This window comes from Drosophila ficusphila, unplaced genomic scaffold (assembly GCF_018152265.1).
Source record: "Drosophila ficusphila isolate 14025-0441.05 unplaced genomic scaffold, ASM1815226v1 contig_197, whole genome shotgun sequence".
NCBI classification, from domain to species: Eukaryota; Metazoa; Arthropoda; class Insecta; order Diptera; family Drosophilidae; genus Drosophila; species Drosophila ficusphila.
Genome location: NW_025064091.1, coordinates 4193265 through 4213846, shown reverse-complemented (window position 1 = coordinate 4213846; position 20582 = coordinate 4193265). Strand labels below are relative to the sequence as shown.

At 41.6% G+C, this 20582-nt stretch overlaps 1 protein-coding gene across 5 annotated transcripts in view; it reads right to left on the bottom strand.

Moving 5' to 3' along the window:
* Positions 1 to 331: 331 nt before the first annotated feature.
* LOC108097507 (neuroglian) overlaps positions 332 to 20582 on the bottom strand; it is a 37030-nt gene continuing 16779 nt past the window's right edge. For 3 of the 5 annotated variants that reach the window (XR_001771789.2, XR_001771790.2, XR_001771791.2), the window contains exons 4-9: positions 5129 to 7942; positions 4897 to 5064; positions 4453 to 4830; positions 4285 to 4388; positions 3453 to 3793; positions 1738 to 2838 (exon numbers count right to left, since the gene is read on the bottom strand). Coding sequence is in view for 2 of the 5 variants with exons in the window: in XM_017199819.2 (XP_017055308.1) it covers positions 866 to 1101; positions 4285 to 4388; positions 4453 to 4830; positions 4897 to 5064; positions 5129 to 7942 (3700 nt within the window). In the remaining 3 variants the exon portion in view is untranslated. Of the gene's footprint in view, positions 1102 to 1737; positions 2839 to 3452; positions 3794 to 4284; positions 4389 to 4452; positions 4831 to 4896; positions 5065 to 5128; positions 7943 to 20582 lie in introns of those variants that run through there. The other 2 variants (XM_017199819.2, XM_043209571.1) reach the window with 2 other exon arrangements.

Sequence of the window (20582 nt, the reverse complement as noted above, 5' to 3'; positions counted from 1 at the left end):
TGCCTTAAAGTCTTTGATTGTGGCGAAAAGTAAAGACGAGGTCAAGTTGAAAATTTGACTTTGACTTGCTGCTAATTGAACACATCGATATTTGGTTAGTCATACATTGACGAGCAGTTCTGTACTTTATAATTGATTGCAAAATAGTCGAGGCATTAACTTCGCACTTCAGTCAACTTTTAATCGAAGCTGCCCGATGGTTCTTATTTAAGCCTTGGTTTTTCTTTGTTTCTTTGTTTGTTTGTACATTTGGAACAAATCTTAGTTTAGATTAGACTGGAATCGTTATATCCGTTTATCTCTCGATATTGCCTTCATTCCCACTCGATCCCTCAGTTCGCCATTTTCTTTGGTTTACAAAAAACTCGACTCGATTTCCATATAGATATAAGTCCTTGTGCCACTAACAACTAAAAATTAAAAAGTATTTCGATCAAAAAAACTATTACATAAACAGGCCTCATCATTAATTATTCATCTCCGTTTCCCATACACTTTAAACGTTTACATTTTTTTGTTTTGTTTTTCTTTAAGCCTATAGAATTTTTTTTTGTTCCTTGAAAAAGTATTAACTGTTTGCTAGAATAATTTTATAAGCCAAAAGAAGCAAAATTATATGCTTTAAATTCATGCGAGTTTTTCTTCTCTTTACAATTGGTTTTTGTTTGTTTTTTTTTTTTTTAGTTTTGTTTTTTCCTTTTCAGTTAATTATAATTTGTTTTCTTTTTTGCAGACACTTAAAGCAGTTTTCGTTTTACACATAGAATTACACAAAGTTTTTGGTTTAAGGGGCGCTTGTAGAATCGTTTGAAGAAAACCAGGAGAATCTTGGGGGGGTGGGGCAAATGAATCCCAGCCACGCCTCTTAGACGTAGGTGGCCACGGCTCCGGCTGCAGTGCCTCCGTTGCTGGCAGCGGCCGCTCCTCCTCCGGCCGCCGATCCCGATGGTCCGGCTGCCGTCGATCCGGCTCCAGATCCTCCGACAGTGGGCGCCGCCTGGTGCGCCGCAGCGGTGTTGTTCAGCGGCTGTGGACTCACCGGCGGCTGCAGCTTTCCGGGAACGTACTGCCCGATGAAGGAGCCGTCCTCGGTGAATTGTCCTGGGGTTGGAAAACACATACACATTATTATCTCATACAGTACTCTTCAATTTATGATTTTCAACAGATATATGGCTTTCCAATGTTTGGCATTTGCCACAGTTTAAATCGTGACAACTTAAGAGATTTAGGTATAATTTAAATTATCACAACCAAAGACAAATTATATGTTAAATAATATAAAAATGTGTTTTCATTTGTAAGAATTATATTAATGAAATATTTGTTAACCACAACCAACACCAGTGCCATTGTTCATGTTTCTCGCGATTTAATAGTTTTATTAGTTGTTTTCTATTTATTTTAGTTAGTTCTTTTCATTAACTTGCGGAGTTTGGGAATTGGGTGTGCGCTAAAAGGATTTGTTTTAAACTATAACTACTTTACTAAGCAAACTACGAATATAATTTAAAGTTAAAAAATATAGGTCATGCTTGGAAATATACTCAACTTTACCTTGCAAATGTTTCAGCTTAAAATGATGAATAACCAAAAAATTACATAAACAAATTTGGATAAGCCGAAATTTTGTTTCTTTAATTTTCGGTCTCCAGAAATCCAAAAATTTTAAAACGTTGCATGCACTTCCATTTACTTCTGCTTTAAAAAATTATACGAAATTCTACACAAATGTCGTTGTCGGTTCGGTTTTCTTTATTTTATTTGTTTTTCCTTCTAATTTAATATGCGAAAGTACATCATATGTATACAAGAAAAATAATATTTTCATACAAGTATGCTGTTCTCTTCATTCATTCTATATTATTAAATACACTGAAAAATGAAACTTCTCTTTTAGCTGTTTCCGGAAAACAAACAGGAAACGTTTTTTACATTTTACAACACTGTTTCACTGTCCAAAATCAAAGCAAAAATATGTTTGTAATTCATTAAACAAACTAAAAAAAATAAAATAAAGAAATAAAAACAAAATACACACAATAGGCTTAAATAAAGTAGTAAACATGTAAGCTTAAAGGGCTTCTCTTCCATTTACGGCCAAGCTAAAACGGAGATTTTACATTCGAGTGTTGATTTTGTAAAAAAATTATTAAATTATAACTTATTTAATATGCATTACAAGTAAAAACAGGGATAGAGCGGGACAGAGATATACAGAGTGCAGGGTTTAGAGTGGGACAGGTAGACGTGTGCGCAATATAGAGATTTTAAAAGCGAGCTTCTTTTCCTCATAGTTTCTTAAATTTCTTAACAAAAAAAAATTACACGCAGCTGCCCGATAATGTCCAGAAAGATATATCTTTTTTTCGTTATTCGTATCGATTGGCATGCATTTTCTTTCTCGATTACTACTTCTTCTTCAGATGACCGATTTTTACTTTTATTTTGTTAATAGCCTTTTTGCTGCATCCTCGTTGTTGTTGCTGTTGTTGTTCATTTTGTTTGGCAGTTTCGATTTGCATTTGCATTTGTTTTTTTACACACTTTAAAATTTTAATAATTATATATAAAACCTCTATTTTATATATTTATGTTAAATTAATCGTCGTTTTTGCACTTAATTGAATAATGGTTAGTTGATACCCATTGATAGTTGGGTAGTTTTCCACAAGTTTTTCTTTTTCAGCTGTGATGGTGTTTGGTCTTGTTGTTTATTTGGGGTAAAGGGCTCGGTTTCGATATTTTTTGAGTTGCTGTTGCGGCGCGCTGCTTACTAACTTAATCAAAGTCCTTTGCGTCCATATTGGCCAATAAAGGATCCATCTTCGTTCATGCCTGAATATTGGTTGTCGTTGTCGAATTTTATTTGATTTTATTTTGTGAGTTTACGTGTTTCGAAAAAAAGGAAGAAAATAATACAAATATATAATATAAATAAAATGTGCAATCACAAATAAAATATAATATGGAACAAATAAACAAATCTCACATAACAAGGAACACGAATTATGTATACAATATGGATGGTGTATTTCATTTTTGTTAATCGGCGATTAGAAGAAAGTGGCAATAACATCGATTTCCATTGATATTTTCTATATTTATGAACCACTAAGGAGAGCGAATGGATGAAGGCTCGCGAAATTCGCAACAGTTATTAGTATTAAAATATAACGAATAATATAAAAAAGGTAAACATTTCGTGCAGAGATCACTGAATCAATCAAGAGAAAGCAAAAGCGCGGGAGCCTTATAACGGCGAAGGCTCTCTTCGGTTGCCTGGAAGGAGTTGGGAAGAGCGCGAAGGAGAGCAGCCTTGAACTTCATGCAGCGGCAGCAAACAGAGAAATGATGGCTTATACAGCTGCCATTTAGGTCTCTTTGAAGCGCATGTAAAGGAAAGAGCCGCAAAGGAATCAGGCATCAAATCAAACTTAAGGAAGGGCTACCTGACTGATTGGATAACAACAACAACGCCGGACTGGGGAGAGAAAGGGGGAAGGAAGCTCCTCTACTCTCTTTTAGGCCTTGCGGTGCTCAGCATCCGCCATGCACAATTCGTAGGACGGCGGGGAGACGGTGGAAATGGGAGTGGGATTGGAAGTGGGAGCGACCGGGAGGAGCGTTTGGGTCGATGGCAATGGAACTGTTGACGCCGACGTCGACGGCAACTGGGGCAGTGACGGCAATTGCTGTTGTTGTTGTTGTTGTTGGGTGGACGTTGACGTTGGCAGCGACGTCGTCTTGCTGCGGGCTGCAGCAGCGGCGCGGGCAGCGGCAGTGGCCACGGCTGATCATTATCCATATTCATATTCACATCCCACGAAAAAATAAACCAAAAACAAGTGTGGCAAAAGAAATCAAGAGTGAAACAACCAAAGAGAGACAACAAAAAGGTAATGTTTTTTTATTTTTTGAGTGGTGGTGTGCTGAACCTAACTATAGTAAGGTAACTGTTATTGATTCTCCGATTAACCCCAATAACGGTAATTCAGCGGAACGTTATTGTTTTTCTAAAAAAAAAATTGAGCCTAAAAACATGCTTCTAATTAAAAAATCAGAACTTGATTCTCATAGTATAAGATTACAAAACTACTAATGCTAATTTTAACAAAAATTCAACTTTCATCTACCAACAATGCAGTAAAAGTTTAAAACATTCTATCGCAAACTACCGCTTTTGGGGATAACCAGATAGACAACAGGGTCGTACTCGAAGTGACATGGATATTTCGAACAGATAACTATCTGTTTTTTTGTACAGATAAAAAGGATTCTAACCTGTGTCGCCATCGCCGTATTCGGCCATCGAATCGGTATCGCTTTCAACTCCTGGCTTGTTCGCTGAACTCACGGATTGGCGACCTGCGCTCTTGTTATCCAACCTGTGAAATAATTGAAAATTAATCGATTAATTCTCGATTAATCGAGTATTAATTGTAGACTTACGGTTGCGAGTACTCGTGGAATCCGCCCTCCTCGGGATAATCCCGCCGGCCGTTGGCCAACTCGCGATCGTGGACATCGTACTTGCCGCCCCGATTGCGCCTCACGATGCAAATGATGATGAACAGGAGGATGATGAAGGCCAGGGCCAGCATCATGCCGATGAACCAGCCGGCATTGGCCACCGTCTGGTTGGCCACCTTGATGGGTCCCTCCACGCTGTTCGTGTCGATCTCCTGCGTGGCGCTCTCCGTGTTGAAGTGACCGTCGACGGAGACCACACGGAACTCGTAGGCGGTGTCGGGATCCAGGCCACCCACCTCCTGGTAGTCCGAGTTCTTCTCCTCGTTCTCGCGCATCCACTGCGTCTCGCCCTTGATCCTGCAGGTATTCAAATTCCAATTAGTTTCCCTTCTCTACAATAGTGATTAGCCATTTGGGAGGTACCTGTGCATGGTGAAGAAGTGAGTTCCAGGATGACCGTCGGTGCTTGGCAGCCAGTTAATGCGGAACTTGGCCAGTCCGTTGTCGGAGGGCAGCTGCTCCCAGGAGAAGGAGGGCGTGGACGGGGCCACAGTGATGGCATCCTTCAGCGTTGACTTCTCAATGTAATGTCTACAGAAAGTAAAGGGTATAATTAGCACAATATACACAAATACATTGTATCCATTTATCTTACTCGGATCCCTCTCCCATTTTGGTAGTAGCCGCGATGGAGATGCGGTACTTGGTGTTCGGCTTCAGGCCTGCCATCTTCATCCGTGTGACCCGCGGATCGGTGATGTGGGGATCGTACTCGAGTCGCCCGCCCACGTAGCTCTCCTTGACCTCCTCGTAGTAGATCTTGTAGCCAGTGAGCTTGCCGTTCGGGTAGAGCGGCTTCTTCCAGTGGAGCATGAAGGCGGAGGAGCCCAGGGGATAGGCATCCAATCCCTGGACCGGCGACGGAACACCTTCCGGAGTATCGAAATCGATGACGGCACTCGGCGGTCCATTGAATCGTCCGTTGTAGGCCAAGATGCGGGCAAAGTTCTTCGAGTCCGGCTTGAATTGCGTGACCAGAGCATTGTGCGTATCCCCCTTGACATGGATCTCCCGCAGACCCTCCTCGCCCTCGTTCTCCGTCCAGGTCTGGATCTTGTAGCCCTTGAAGTGGCCCCGCACCGACTCCTCGCTCACCGGCGTCCAGGCCATGTAGCCGCTGGTGGCCGAGGTGATCTGTCGCATGGTGAAGTTGGTGGGCGCATCCAGCGGACGATCCTCCCCGGAGTAACCGACCACCTCCTCGGCGGCCACATTCGACTCGCCCTTCTCGTTGATGGCCACCACCTTGATGAGGTAGCGCACGAACGTCGGCTGATCGGCGATCACAATGTTGGTCTGTCGCCAGTCGAATATGTTGTTGTTCTCCCACGCGGCGGCGGGAATGTCCCGCTTCCAGCTCACGTAGTAGTGGAAGTTGGGTGCATTGTGCTCGATCTCCGGCATGGGGGTCCACGAGATGACCAGGTTGTTGGGCTCGGTGCCCTGGCCGACGACGTTGTCGGGATTCTTGAACGGCACATCCGGCTGGGTGGTGCAGCTGTCGCTGTGCGGCGACGGAGGCGATGCTCCGATCTTGTTGTAGGCGATCACACGGAACGTGTAGTTGGCCCACGGGGACATCTGGACCACGAAGGAGGAGTCCGTGTTGGGCACCTTCTCGTAGGCGGAGTCCCACGAGGCCGGCGTGAACGAGGTGTTAAACTGGATGGTGTAGTGCAGGATCGGTGAGCGGTTGTCTCCCTGCGGTTCCCACTGGATCTCCGCCTTGTCCGCCTGGCACGTGATGCCCAACAGCCTGGGGGCGTTCGGCACATCCTGCACAATCAAGTTGGCCCTGGCGGTGGCCTCGTCCAGGCGAGTCCTCGCCACGCAAGTATACTCCCCAGAGTCCAGCTCCATGGTCTTGGCAATCGTCAGTGAATTATCGTTGGTCTTCACGAATCGTGGCTGTGCCTCGAAGTCAATCGACTGTCCGTCCTTCCACCAATCGATCTCGATGTCCAGGGTGTCGTCGTGGGCTTCGTTGCACCGGAAGGTGGCCGACTGTCCAGCGGCCACTTCGTAGTTCTGCGGCTCCTGCGTGATCCTGGTGTGCTCCTTGACCACCAGCGAACCGTCGGCCTGGATTTCACCAAACTTATTCTTGGCATAGCACGTGTACTTGCCCGCATCCGAGAAGGTTACGTCCTGGATCTCGAGGTCTCCGTTGGCCTGGACATTGTAGCGACCGCCGGTCAGCCAGTTGCTGGCACGCAGCCACTTGACCAGCGGCTTGGGGGAACCGTTGACGCGACACTTGATGGTCACATTGCGGCCATCCACACTGGACACCGCCGTGGGCGCCTCCGAGATCGTTGGCGGCTCAGCCTGGACATTCAGGTAGACATCCTTGTACACGTAGCCCAGGGAGTTGGTGGCGTTGCAGCCGTAGTTGCCAGTATCGCCCTTCACCAAGTTGATGATGCGAATCGTGTTGTCGGTCACCGTTCGTCGGGGATTCGGTGGCGACTGCTCGATGGGCTTGCCGTTGTGTATCCAACTGATCTTCGGCTCGGGAACACCGGCGGCGCGACACTCGAAGACCACCTCCTCGTCCTCGGCGGCGGTGGCGAAGTCCGGTTCCTTGGTGAAGTACGGCACGGAGTTCACGTTCAGGATGATGGAGAAGGACTGGGCATTGCCCACGCCGTTCGAAACGTCGCAAGTGTACGTTCCTGCGTCGTCGAAGTTTGTCTGTCGTATGACCAGCGACTTGCCGTAGTGTCCTTGGGTTATGCGATCGCTCCACTGTATCCGCTGGCCGTCCTTGCTCCAAACGGTCTGCGGCAGCGGCGTTCCACCGTAGATGCAGAAGAGCTCCATGCGCTTGCCGCGCAGAGCCAGCGACTGGCGACGGGAGACGTATTGGCGAATGGGCGGATGCTTGTTCTGGGAGGCGCTGACGCCCATCTGCTTGACGTCGAGGAGCACCTTGTTGCCGATCTTGTACTCGCTGCGGAACACCGACGTCGCCGAGCAGGCGTAGTAGAAGTCCGAGCTGGCGTCGTCGCGGGTCACATTGGAGAACCACAGGTTGCCCTCGGGGTCGAGGGTCATGCGGGAGTTGTTGATCGACTTGATGCTGCCGTCGATCGATGTCTGGATCATCCAGTTGACGGTGGGACTGGGGAAGCCATCGGGCGCCGCACACTTCAGCATGAACGGCTCACCCTCGACCGCCTCCAGTGTCTTGGCCGCCTCGTCCTTGAAGGCATTCAGCTCGGCCTTTCGCACGTACACGGAATTCGAGGTGGCTGTTCCGAACTCGTTGGAGGCGAAGCACTGGTAATGGCCACGGTCCTCGTCCTTCGGAATGGTGATCACCAGGGTTCCGCGTCCCGGCTGCCGCAGCATTCGGTTGTCGTACGCCTGCCAGTCGAACTTCTTGCCGTTCTTGATCCAACTGTATCTGTAATGCGGAGAAAAAAGAGGGGAAGTGTGTGAGCAATGGTTATTGGCAACATAGATATTTGGTTCCTAGAAAAAAATTCATTCAAGTATGAGCAATCACAGAAAAATCCTATTTAAAGCAAACTAAATAATGAATAATATGATGATGATAATGAATAATAATGAATAATGAAATGCTTGCTCTATTCAGAGCATATATATTATATTATTTAATAAAGTATATAATACTAAGGCTATAACAATTTGGTTTTCTGCCACATGGAACTCCACAAAAATAGTAACTCAATTTATTGAACTCTTATTTTAAATACTTGCATTCAACAGTATCCACTCTTCAGATAGTTTTCAATTAATTTGGAATACTCTCGATTGCCACATCGCATTCACCATTGGCCTGGGCAATTATCTAATCCCCTTAATTGTTTATTTGAACATAAGCCCCATTTCCAGCCCCTTTTTGATTAGTCAGTCGACGGTTTTCCGCATTTCCTCACTGGCAGCATACGACCCATTAAGATCGAGACTCTCTAACAAGTTAATTTCCACATTTAATTTCGCTTAATCAACGTTTCTCGAGGCGGCGAGCAAAGAAGAAAATTAAGACATTTTTTATGCACAAATTATGACAACTTGCTCAATTTCCAATTGCGAAAAATGTTGATTGAAGTGTGCGAAGGCGGGGGGTTGGGGATATTGGGGGGTTGGGGGGTGTACTGAGGGGGTGGCAGATTTTCGCTTGTTTCATGTCTCAAGTAATTGCAATTAAGTGGCCAAAGGAAGTCAACGAGCTGAGCCCACTTTTTGCTGCTGGTTTACTTATGTTTTTTATGTTTGCTTCCTTTTTTCTGCCAGCCAGTTTATTATTTGTAACTATCTGAAACTATGCCAGACTTTCGTACATATAAGCGTTGTATATATCTGTACATTAAATTCAGAAGAGTATTGCAAAAAATGTCAAATTATAATTAATCATACAATACTATCATTTCTCAAATTAATTTCTCTAGAAATATTTTTATAATTTTTCCCACATCTTTATTAATTAGTCATCAAACTTGGAAAATATTTCCCACAAATTAAAGAGCAATGTTAACTGAAAGTCTTGCACTTCCTATTCAATATTAGTTCCCTACAGTTTTACTTATATTTTAAGCGCAATTGTAGATATTTGTATATATATTTAACTCGAAAGCTCGAGTCAATTATATGAACAAGCCGCGCTGCTTGAGCTTGTTAAGCCTCTTTTTTATTTATTTTTTTCCTTTTTTTTTTTTTTTTGTGTTTGCCATACTTCATACTTGAGCAGTAGTATTTTCCAAAGTATCCCCCTTTTCCCAGCTTTTTTTCATCGGATCTTTTTGGGTTCGGTCTTGACGACGGGTCATGCGATAGGTCAATCATTTGAATTGTTTTTAAGTGTTGTAAGTTGAACTGTGAAGAGAACTCTGGAGCACTTGGAGCGGCGAGGGGGGATCGGCGGGTTTGTTGAACTGCAGTCGAGGCGACTCAACTGATTTCATGAGGAGCCGAGCTGCTCGGTATGCAGATAATGAAGTTTGCTTTTAATTGGTGGCGGTGTTTCAATTAATTATTCAATTGACCAGTCTAAGAGTCAAATTAAAAACGATACTGCTCCGTAATGCTTTCTATTTATTTAATTACTTTTGTATTTGTATTTGTATTTATACAAAAAGTACATATCGAAATGCAATTAAATTAAATCGAATTCCCGTTGAAGAACTCGTCTTAATTTGTGCCAATGAAAAGTGAATGGCAAACCCTTTTCATACTATTTTCCGGGGTCAAGAAGCCAACCAATGAGACGGAGGAATAACAGGATTTCCCTATCGAGTGGGCCACGTGTACCGAAGGTGGGAAGGACACCCCGCTGAGGAGTGAGCCAAAAAGGCAGTTACCAATGACACATTAGGCCATCGCACCCTCGACGAACTTTAAACTATGCACCCAAACAAACTGAACTGCTCGGCGGGTCAATAAATTTGCCGGCCAAATGGCCAAGTGCCAGGAATACAACGCTACAAGGGATACCGGAATACCAGGATACCACGCAACAACAACAACAAAAACAATGAGAACAACAGAATACAAGGATAGATGGGATGGGCAGTCGAGCGGTAAAGCACAACGTCTGTCGCCATCGCTCGACACCATCGAAAGTTTACCTTTTTCCTCTACTTTTACCGTTATACCGTTTTACTACCGTTGCCAGCGAAGCGGTCACCTGAAACGGTTGCCAAAGACAACAACAACAACAGGAACAACAACTAAGTAGCCAGACAACAGCTGCTCGACCACGCCCCCCCCTCAACGCCCACACAGACACGCCCCTCGGCAGGAATTCGCCCATTTGCAAGTTGAACGATTTGTACATTTATTCTTATGACTTTTTTTTACGAAGGGTATCACATTTTTAGGGGTATGATAACTTTTCAAAACGTTTGGGAGAAACGGGAAAAAAGTATTTAAAAAATTGTGCAATTTAACGAACTATTATTTTTAATCTAAAAAATAAACATAAAAATATGGCAAACAGAAAATAGTATTAGACAAAAACAAGGTTTGTGCTTTATATATATTTTTTTGAATTTATAAATGCACTTATTTAGGGTGCTTATAGCTTCTTTATGTTTTCCCTCATTTTATACTATCTGTTGTTGACTTAGTTTTTTGCTAAGCAGCTGCTGCTGGAAAAGCTGCTTTAATTGACTTCTTTTCCTAGCCCGCCGACACCACTTAACCCCAAAGTGCACTGATAGTTTTAGGGTTGACTTGGCTTCGCTTAACTCCGCCGCCCTTTTTCGCCATAACCCCTTTGCTTTTCCACCACCCCCTTCCCCTTCCCCCTCCTTCTCCTCATCCACTTGCGCTACAGTTTTCCTTCGCTGCCTTTGCCAGCCAGTGAGTTCGGCTGTCGGCCCCTCAGCGATAGAAATCTGTATGGAAAATGCGCCAAGAAGTGCCAGGATATGGCTGCTGATGACTCATCAGCCAGGCTAAAACACACACTCACACACACACACACACGCTGCTTTGCATAATTGTGGGTGGGGAGTGGGAGGAAGTGGGAGGTGGAGCAGCTTGGCGGTTGGACTTCCCCTTTCTGCATTATTTTTGGGGTTGCAAAACAACAAAATGCCGTAGCATACTTTTTTGCGCGCTCACTGGCTAAAGGAAAAAGGACAAAAGGGAGGGCAGATATATAACCCAGTTATATATATATATATATATATATATATTGTACACCTAAAGACGCTTTCATAGCAGACATGCACATATTAAATTGTTGATGTTTCCTAAAGAACTGTAATTGTTGTACAAATTATTTAAGATACACTTTTTAAAAGCGATTTAAAAATGGATCTCCTTTATAGTCTCTATTATTTTGTCCGCGCCTGTTCGCTTTTCCCTGCTTGAAGTAGAAGCAAAGAAGCCAGGGCAGAACCAAAACCGCCTTTAGCCAGAGGGAAAAGCTCTCACAGAGAGCGGAAGGGGCGTGGCGGGGGCGGAAAGAAGGTGGAGAGGCGGCGAGACAGTGGACAGAGTGGAAGGGGGGGCAGACCAAAGGCAAACAAAGGGAGCCAAGGAGGGGCCAACTGGAGTATTGGGTCTAAGAAAGCCACATCCTGCACTTAGCCGCAGGTAATTATACCCTAAGCAACAGGTTGGCCGCCTCACTTTTATTAGCCATTCAAAAAATATTGATCTAACAAAAATAGCTACTTAGTACGGATATATTTTGGGCATAAATTTATTTCTCATTTTGTGGGTTACTCTTTTATTAAGGAATTTAAGATACTTTTACAAAAATGCAAGCACCATAATTAACTTGTGTTCTACTTTTATTTAAGTTATTATGTTATATGCTTCACAATTACCTAACAAAAACAACAGCTGATTATACTATTCATTCAATTAGTTTTCACTTCCATACAAATAACGACACTTATTTTAATTAACACATTTGTTATGAGTCCCCTTAGTATTATGGTATATTTGGCTTGGGTGACATTTAAATTAATTAGCTATTTCTTGTATTTCATTAGCCAACTCAGTCACGTTTTCACCATTTCCCATGAGACTTTAGGGTACAATGCCTTTTGGCTTGGACTTCTTTCAGAATTAATTCCGTGAATTTCGTCGGCGGCCAAATGGCAAAAAAAAAAAAAAAAAAAAAAAACTTTAAATGCCCGGCGGCCTCTTTCTTTTTTCGGTTTACTGAGGGTAAGAAAATCGTGTGGAAATAGAGGAGTCGAGTTTGCCGACAAGGGTTGGCCCGAGGACCAAAGTCCACTTCTGAACCTCCAGCAGAAGGCAGAAACAGCAGAAAGCTTTTTCGGCTAACACCAAATCGGGAAATTCAGCAGAAGAGGGTAAAAAAGAAAATAGAATGGAGTACAAAATCCCAACAAATGAAATTGGAACTCGCAAGAAACTGGGCGTGTTTGCCCATCATCGTCAACTTTGTTGACATTTTGTGCATGTCAAACGTGCAATGACACCGAAAAGCACTACAGTAGAACTTCCGCAAGTGGAACAAACACAGGGACGAGTTGGTTTAACTTGAACAAAAATTCTTTAAGTTGTTCCCTTGAATTAAAAAAAAACAGTATTCTGCTGAATCAGGGAAGGAAACCTATTTCTCTTTCATTTTTTTTAGTGATCCCTGTACTTTGTAATAAAAAACAGGACAGTGGGCGGAAGTGGGGAAAGCGGAAGCGTCTCCAAGGTATCAACACACTATAACAACAAAACGAGGCACGAAAATAGGACATTGGACAACCGGCGCTCATTAATGGCCGGCAAACATGCAACGAACGAACAACAATGTTGTTTTTATAGTTCGATGGAACTACCAAAAAGGAGCAGCCGGAAAATGCAAAAAGGGGGAGGAGGAGGTTTCGAAGGAGGAAATGAAAGTGTGGAAAGGGAAGGGGAAGGGGAAGGGGAAGGGGAAGGGGAAGGGGAAGGGGAAGGGGAAGGGGAAGGGGGTGGCAGGTGACACACGACCTGTGACCCCTTGGCTTGGCAACAGTTGATGGACGGTCCCAAAAGGAGCGAAAGAGAACGAAAATTAGGTGTGACAATGCGTCGAGGGACAAAAGAAAGCTCAAACTAACGGGGGAATCCAGGTGATATCCCACCCTCAGCGGTCCACTCTAATAAAGTTAACCAAGCCATTTCGCTTTTGAGTGACAAATTAGGCAATTCCACGAAAAAAAAAACACGACATTAATCCTCGCATGCAAAATACGGAGGTTTGGTAATTTTTTAAATTAATTGCGGTGGCAGAAAACATTTCAATTTGCGTTTTTATGCTTATATATCTTTGCATAGTTTTGGTACAAAGATGCTTTTACAAACGGATGTTTAAATTAAAAAACTAGAGCAAGCGAGAAGCAAAAAGTATAAATAAAAGTTTCAACCTTTTGACATCATGTAAGCAAACTGTTCGTTCGCTTCGTGCCCAACTCGCTGGTTGTCTTCTTGTGGCTTTCGATCGAGCATAAAAATAAAACAAAATAAGAAGCAATTGACATTGTCGTGCCCTTCTGCAGGTTGCCCAATCTGCTCTTTTCCATCAGCCGAAAATTACAGCAGCAAGTGAAATGAAGTCAAATTACAGCGGACACGCAGCATTGGATTGGGCAAACCGAACCGACTGAATCACCGGAACATCGAGGCAATCATCCAGTGCGATTCCGATTCCGATTCAGATTCAGAATCAGATTCCCCAGAGTCAGTGTCGCGGAGTCAGATGAAATTAGCTTCAGACGATCGGTAGCAATTTTTCAGTTCTGTTTTATTACGTCGAGGTTGTCCAAGTTCAAGTGGGAGACTCCCAATATATACACATTCATGTTTCATGGGGGGAACCTCGCCTTTGCCACCGACTTTCTGGTTTAGCTCATCATATCAACGATGTCAAATGTCAGTTATGTGTCTCTCAATATGTTTTCAATTGCAATTAGAGCGCATTAAGAGCTTAAAGGGTGGAACAATGTACAGAGCGAAACAGTTGAGTGATTATGATGTAGTAATTAGATTTAGATTTAGGAGAACATTTCAGAACATATGTGTTTTCTAGGTTCTTTGGGTAATGTATCAATCAAATATCTGAATATTACAAATATTTTTGAATTTATTCGTCAAGTACAAGCTATTCTCCTCTGTGCGACTGGAAAACCTCCTTTACTATTGATTCGCAATGCGAGGAGGGAGGCAAATCCAGCCAGAAGAGGATTAGGCGGGGGCAACAAACGCTTTCAGTTAAAACAAACAGCAAAAGAGTTGCCACGTGCCGGTCTCTCAGAAAGGGGATTTCAAACAGGAGAAGGGAGAGGGAGAGGAAGGGGGAAAGTGGGTGGTTCTGAGGCGGCACCAGGAGTTGGATAACGGAACAGGACGATGACTCATCCAGCCAGGCATAACTCCACTGACTGAATTGAATGAAAACCAGCAGCCACCAAAGGGGCACAAACACAAACAGCGAATGGAATGGAGCCGCACCAAAGTTTGTACTTAACATCTGACATGAAAACAGAAGGAGAACCAAAGCCCTAAATACAGTGGAATATTTCCGAAATTACAATATAAAATAAATATGTATAACATTTACATAACTTTCTGGGGAATTTAAAATCATTTTAGCAATTGCAAGTGAAACATTTCTGAACATTTTTTAATAATTCTAAAAACAATTGACTCCACTGTGCAGAAGGGAAAATAGGGAAGTGGGAAATGGGAAAAAGGGAATCCCCTTGAAGAGTTGCACCCGCATTCCAATGCACACACACATACTTGAATCGAATGAATGGAGTTCCTTCCCCCTCAAGCTGGATCCTTTTTCTTCTTCTTCTTTTTTTCATGTTGCAACAGGATGCCGGAGCATCGAGTAAGGGAATGGATTTGAGTAGACGTCTAACGACTTGCAAATATTGTCTGTATGTTGTACATATTTAAAAAGCCGTTTTTGGTTTTACGAGCTATGAAAGCCGATGACGATGATGCGGATTGTGTGGGAATTTAGAGGGGGGCTTAAGAAGTTTTCGGATAGGAAGGAGTTGTCCCAGTGGAATTTGGTTTCAGTGCAAAGAACATTTCATACGAAGGGGAATTTTCTGGTTTTATACCAAAGAAAAGTACTTCAGGGATGTTTATTTGTGGTGGATTTCAAAGTTATTACAATAATATTTAAATCTCTTTGGTAGTTTGTAAATCTATTCTGGGATTTTAGTATTGTTTTCCAGTATTATGTAGCCGCAACAATTATGGCTAATTTCCAATGATAATATCCCTAATGACGCATTAAATTTGGTGGAGCTATGTGTGTCTGGCATATGTGTATGCATGCTGGCCAGTTAACTACCATTTTGGCCCCCCAATTTCAGCCTCAGCAGCAACAGCGTTTTCCGCCTAAGGGGCATCCCCCAAATACACAATTGCCATCTCTTTTGCACATTAATCGATGGATGAAGTAAAAGTGCACAAAGAAAAATGATTTCATATGAAATTACGCTTAGTTTAGGAAATTAGAAAAATTACTGTTTGCTGATAATATTATGTAATATTATTTTCATATTATTCTATAAATTTGTGAAACAATATTAATAAAAATCAATATTTTTACAAATGAAAATATACTTTAAATAGCTCCAATTATTTCCCCCCGTGTATTGCTTGTTTTGGTAGAATTTTAGACGATGCTTCTGTTTCCGACAGCGGGAATCGATAAAAGTAAACATTTTGTAACTTGAACGGAAGGAATTCCGTGTGCGAAAAGAAAAATTGGGGAAAGAGGAGAGGGGAAGGAGGAAGAGGAAGACACCTGTGGACAGGCGGCAAGCACCTGAACCGGAAGTGGCGAGCTCTAAAAATATGTTGATATCATTTCGGGTTGCCATATTCAAATTCCCAACCTTATGCAACGTCATTAAAGTCACGAAGTCCGAATAAGAAGAAGAAGAAACCCTGAAACTACTCATTCCGTTCGTAATTGTTATGTGCGTAATGTTTTTCTTTCCTTTTCTTCTGTTTCCCCTCTCTTTTGGGCCACAAACCATAAAAGGGTTAAAGAGCGCTTCAGTAACCGTTAGAAGTCGTCGGCAAAAGAACACAAGAAGGCGGGAATGAAAAAGGAGAAGGAGAGTGGGGAAAAGAGGGAGAGAGGGGAGAGAGAATGGGGAATCATGATCGTGAATGCAGTACGCAACGTGAGAAAACTTTTGAAAAAAGCTGCGGAAAAAGTTCTCAACTTTTTGTTTTCAACATTTGTCAGCACAGGTTTTAGTTGCCTTTAATCTTTGGCCCCAGATCTAAGTGCAAGATTTTATGATTTATTTCATCGTGAGGGGAATTTCGGCTGCGGAATAATGTTGAAATGGAGCAGAGGATCTTAAGTGTTATTATAGATAGGGATTTTTATGCTTGACAGCTTTGTGCTCAGTTTAATTGTAGCATACTCGTATATAAAGTTCTTCATGGTTTTGTTTTTTTATGTCGACCATATAATTAGTTTAATGGTTATCATCTTTACTTTGTTTTTTCAAAACTTTTTATTGTTGAAATATTCCTAAGTACAAGTATAAACCAAGCTTAAAATGCTCGTTTTGAATTACCCTTGCAGAGCAAAAGGGTATTATAATTTCAGTCAGAAGTTTGCAACGCAGTGAAGGAGACACCTTAGACCCCATAAAGTATATATATTCTTGATCAGCATCACCATCTGAATCGAAATATGTATGTACGTCTGTCCGTCTGTCCGTCGGTCCGTCTGTCCGTCGGTCCGTCTGTCCGTCGGTCCGTCGGTCCGTCTGTCCGTCTGTCCGTCTGTCTGTTTCTATGTAAACTAGTCTCTCAGTTTTAAAGCTATTTTGCTGAAACTTTCACAAAAGTTGTGTAGCTATTGCACGCAGTATATAAGTCGGAACAAGCCGGATCGGCCGACTATATCGGATAGCTCCTATACGAGAGAATGAAATAAAAAATTCTCACTCCTTTGTTTTTGATCAGATCGACTTGAATTCTTCCAGATGGGGTTTTCTAACTACTATTGAATTTCGGATTAAATTTTATCAAAATCGGATAACTCTATCATATAGCTGCCATAGGAGACCTCAAAAATATATATATAAAATAATGGAAATAAATTGATAACATCGTTGTTTTTTATCCCATGAGCATGATTTTTTGAATATCAATTTTTTTAACAACTCTTATATTGAGAAAAAAGTTTCATAAAAATCGGACAACGATATCTCATAGCTGCCATAGGAAAGATCGAAAAATCTATATAGTTTTAACGGAAATAAAATGATAACATCGTTACTTCTCTTCAGAAAATCATGATTTTTGGAATAAAGAGTTTTCTAACGACTCTTGAATAACAAATTAAATTTTATCAAAATCAGACGACTATATCATATAGCTGCCATATGAACAATAGTCAAAAATATGGAAAGTTAATAGAAAAGTCGTCGTAGCTTCGATGTAGTTTAGCCTCTGTGTATTCTGTTCGAAATGTTTGATGACTGCAAGGGTATATGAGCTTCGGCTTGCCGAAGCTAGCTTCCTTTCTTGTCTTTATTAATTTGTTTCCATTTTATGTCCGCTTAAGACTTGTCCTTGATGTTTCAATTGATAAAACTCTTTATTGGTGTTCCGAATATTTGAGACCAATTAAGAGCTTTATAAAAGCCATAAACACAATCTTCTTAATGCGCTTAAAGTACCTCATTTATTACGCTCGAACAATGAGTCACTCATTGTGGGTTCGATAAATAAATAAGTAATATCTTTCTTTACTTTGCCACCCTTCCGAGAAATACTCGAACAAATGATATAGGAAGCCCTACTCTTATTACTCGTAATGCCTTATTTCTTCCGCTGTCGCAGTTCATCGATTTTCTTCAATTTGGCTGCATTAAATATGCCAAGAGATACTCCCTCCGATTTCCTTAGCCTTCTTCTTCTTCTTCGTTAATTCTTCATATGCGCAATAGCCGAAATAAGCCGGCAAAACGGGCGGAAGTGAGACGGGCATAGAAGCCGAATAAATGACAAAATGGCAAGTCGAGACAACAACAACAACAGAGGAACGTACGTCGTCATCAGTTAACTCCCACTTCCACCGCCCACTGTAACCTTTCACCCCATGCCCTTCACTTTGTCCTGGGCCCAAAAAGTTTGATTGATACGCACGAATCATGTTCTCGAAGGGGAGAGACACTAAAAGGGAAGTACAGTCAAGCTTGGCTAACTTGAAGTGCTTGAAAATGATTTAGATTTCAAAACAATCGCCTTTTCATTTCATTTACTATTAATATTTGTTCTAATTATCTGTATTAAACAAATAGAACTAAAGTATTCTAACTGAAAATAATTCTATAAATTTTTTTTAAAGTGTATTGTTCACTGTACTATATATTTACTGTATTTGCAGTCAGACATTTGATGACTCCATTCTTTTTGGGGTTGCACGTTCCGGATTTTAATCGGACTACTTATCAACTGAATTGTTCAGTTGCAGTTTTATTTTTCCCACTTTCGCCATGATTTTGTTTTATTTTTCGGGGGTGGCAGTGGCCAATGGCCACATACATACATAAGTTGGCGCCAAACTGACGAGACAAAATCATTAGGAAAGCATGAGGCTAAAATAACAAAATTAACGAGGGGCGATGGGCGATGGGAAAGCGTGGAAAGTGGAGGACGAAGCCAAGTGGAGTGATGCGGAGAAAAATAGCATTCAAGGACATGAACTAGTAGCGGCGACAGCTTTTGAAGGACTTTGTGTAACGGCGTGTGAAAAATCAATGGGCCTTCAACTCGACTCCTTGCTCCATGTGTTTATCTTTATTTATCTTCATCGGCAGCTGTTGTGCCGCACAACACTGCGTATGTGGAATATGCCAGATTACAAGGATAAGGTTTTAATTGCGTGCTTTTAGGAGCAGCCTCTTTAAGGCTATCCTTAAATTATGTGTATCAATGGCGATAAGGCGAAGGCAGCATCAACGCTGCATATAAATTAAGCTAAGGTTACGTTGCTTGGAATTTTCATCATTTTTGAAAAGGTTCACAAAAGAAAAGCCAAGTGTTTGTCGGCTTTAAAGTTGAATTGATTGTCATGGCTCCCACACATGCATAAACATAAACAAAACTCACAAAACAAGTTTTTCTTCAAAGTTCAAGCAAACAACTTTTTAAAACCAAGCAAAGTTATTTTTTTCTCTTCTTTCAAAAGCTGAGCCCAAAAAAAAAGCCTTAGACATTCAAGGGCAACTGGAAGAATATTTTACATGTTTAAAGTGCTGAGAATAAAGAATAGAGAAGACGTTTAAATAACTGAGCTTTAACCCGATTCAATTAAACTGCTTAACCCCCGACTGGCACTCAGAAAAAGACAAGAAAAGGCGAGGCACAAATAACTCGAAAAAGTTCCATTTCAATGGAGAGAAGACAAAGGAAAAAGGGAAAGTAATATGCAGATATAATCGTAGATTTCCCTCGGGGGAAAATTTGTAACACTAAGAGAATGATAAATGATTAGGGAACACGTTTTTGATTTCATGTATGTATCTTGGCTTTTGTTAAGTCTTCATCTCTGGTTTTCTCCTTATCCGGATTATTCATCTTTCGATCCGTCCGTTGATTCTGTTTCTGCTGAACAGATGGTATTGCAACTAATAGTAAATGAAATTGGGTTATGACGTTCAAGGAGAGCTCCTTTAAGAAAGTGAAGTGAAAGATTACTATAAAATTCTTGAAGTTTATTCAGATACATTTCCTATATTTCAAAGTTTGATTACATGATTGAAAAGTTTTGATTTAGATTTGAATTATTCCAAGTTCGCAAACGTTCGCAAACAAACTGAATAAAGCCCCCTCATTATTATCATCATCATCAATGGATCATAATCATTGGATCGCTTTGGCTTGGAATCTAAAAATAACTGTGCACGCATTGCGTTATGCATTTGCAGCAGCAACAGCAACAGCAACAGCAACAACAGCAACAGCAGCAAAAGCAATAACAACATATAAACAGCAGCAACATCAGCAGCAAAGTAGCGACAGAAAAAGCAGAAAAGCGACATCAGACATCGCCCAATGACAACAATAAAAGTATGTCAGTCTGAATCACGGAGGCGTATAGATAGATATAGATGTGTATATATAGATAGAATGCACCACACAAAAAGCCCAGATAGGAAAATAAAAAAAAAGAGAAAATTAGGCGCGCACTGATGTAATGCAAGCGCAAAAGAAAAAAGTCAAATATGAATATAATTTATACGACCCAAATTCAGATTGTTTTACACACAAAATAAAACTGTGAGTTATTTGATTTTAAAATTAAATAATCACCATTGTTTCTACTATTTTTCTTTCCGTGCAGTTGAAACCAACACAAACCAGCGAGCATAACCAAATAGTTATGAATTAAAATGGAAAGAAAACAAACTGGTAATTTAGCTTATTACATGAATAATATTAACTATGAAAATTGACCAGCAATTTCCGTTTTATCTCCACGCTGTTGGCTTTGCAATATTATATATATCTTTCGCAAGTCTGCAACTATTTTACAATTACAAAATGTCTATAGACTTTCCATT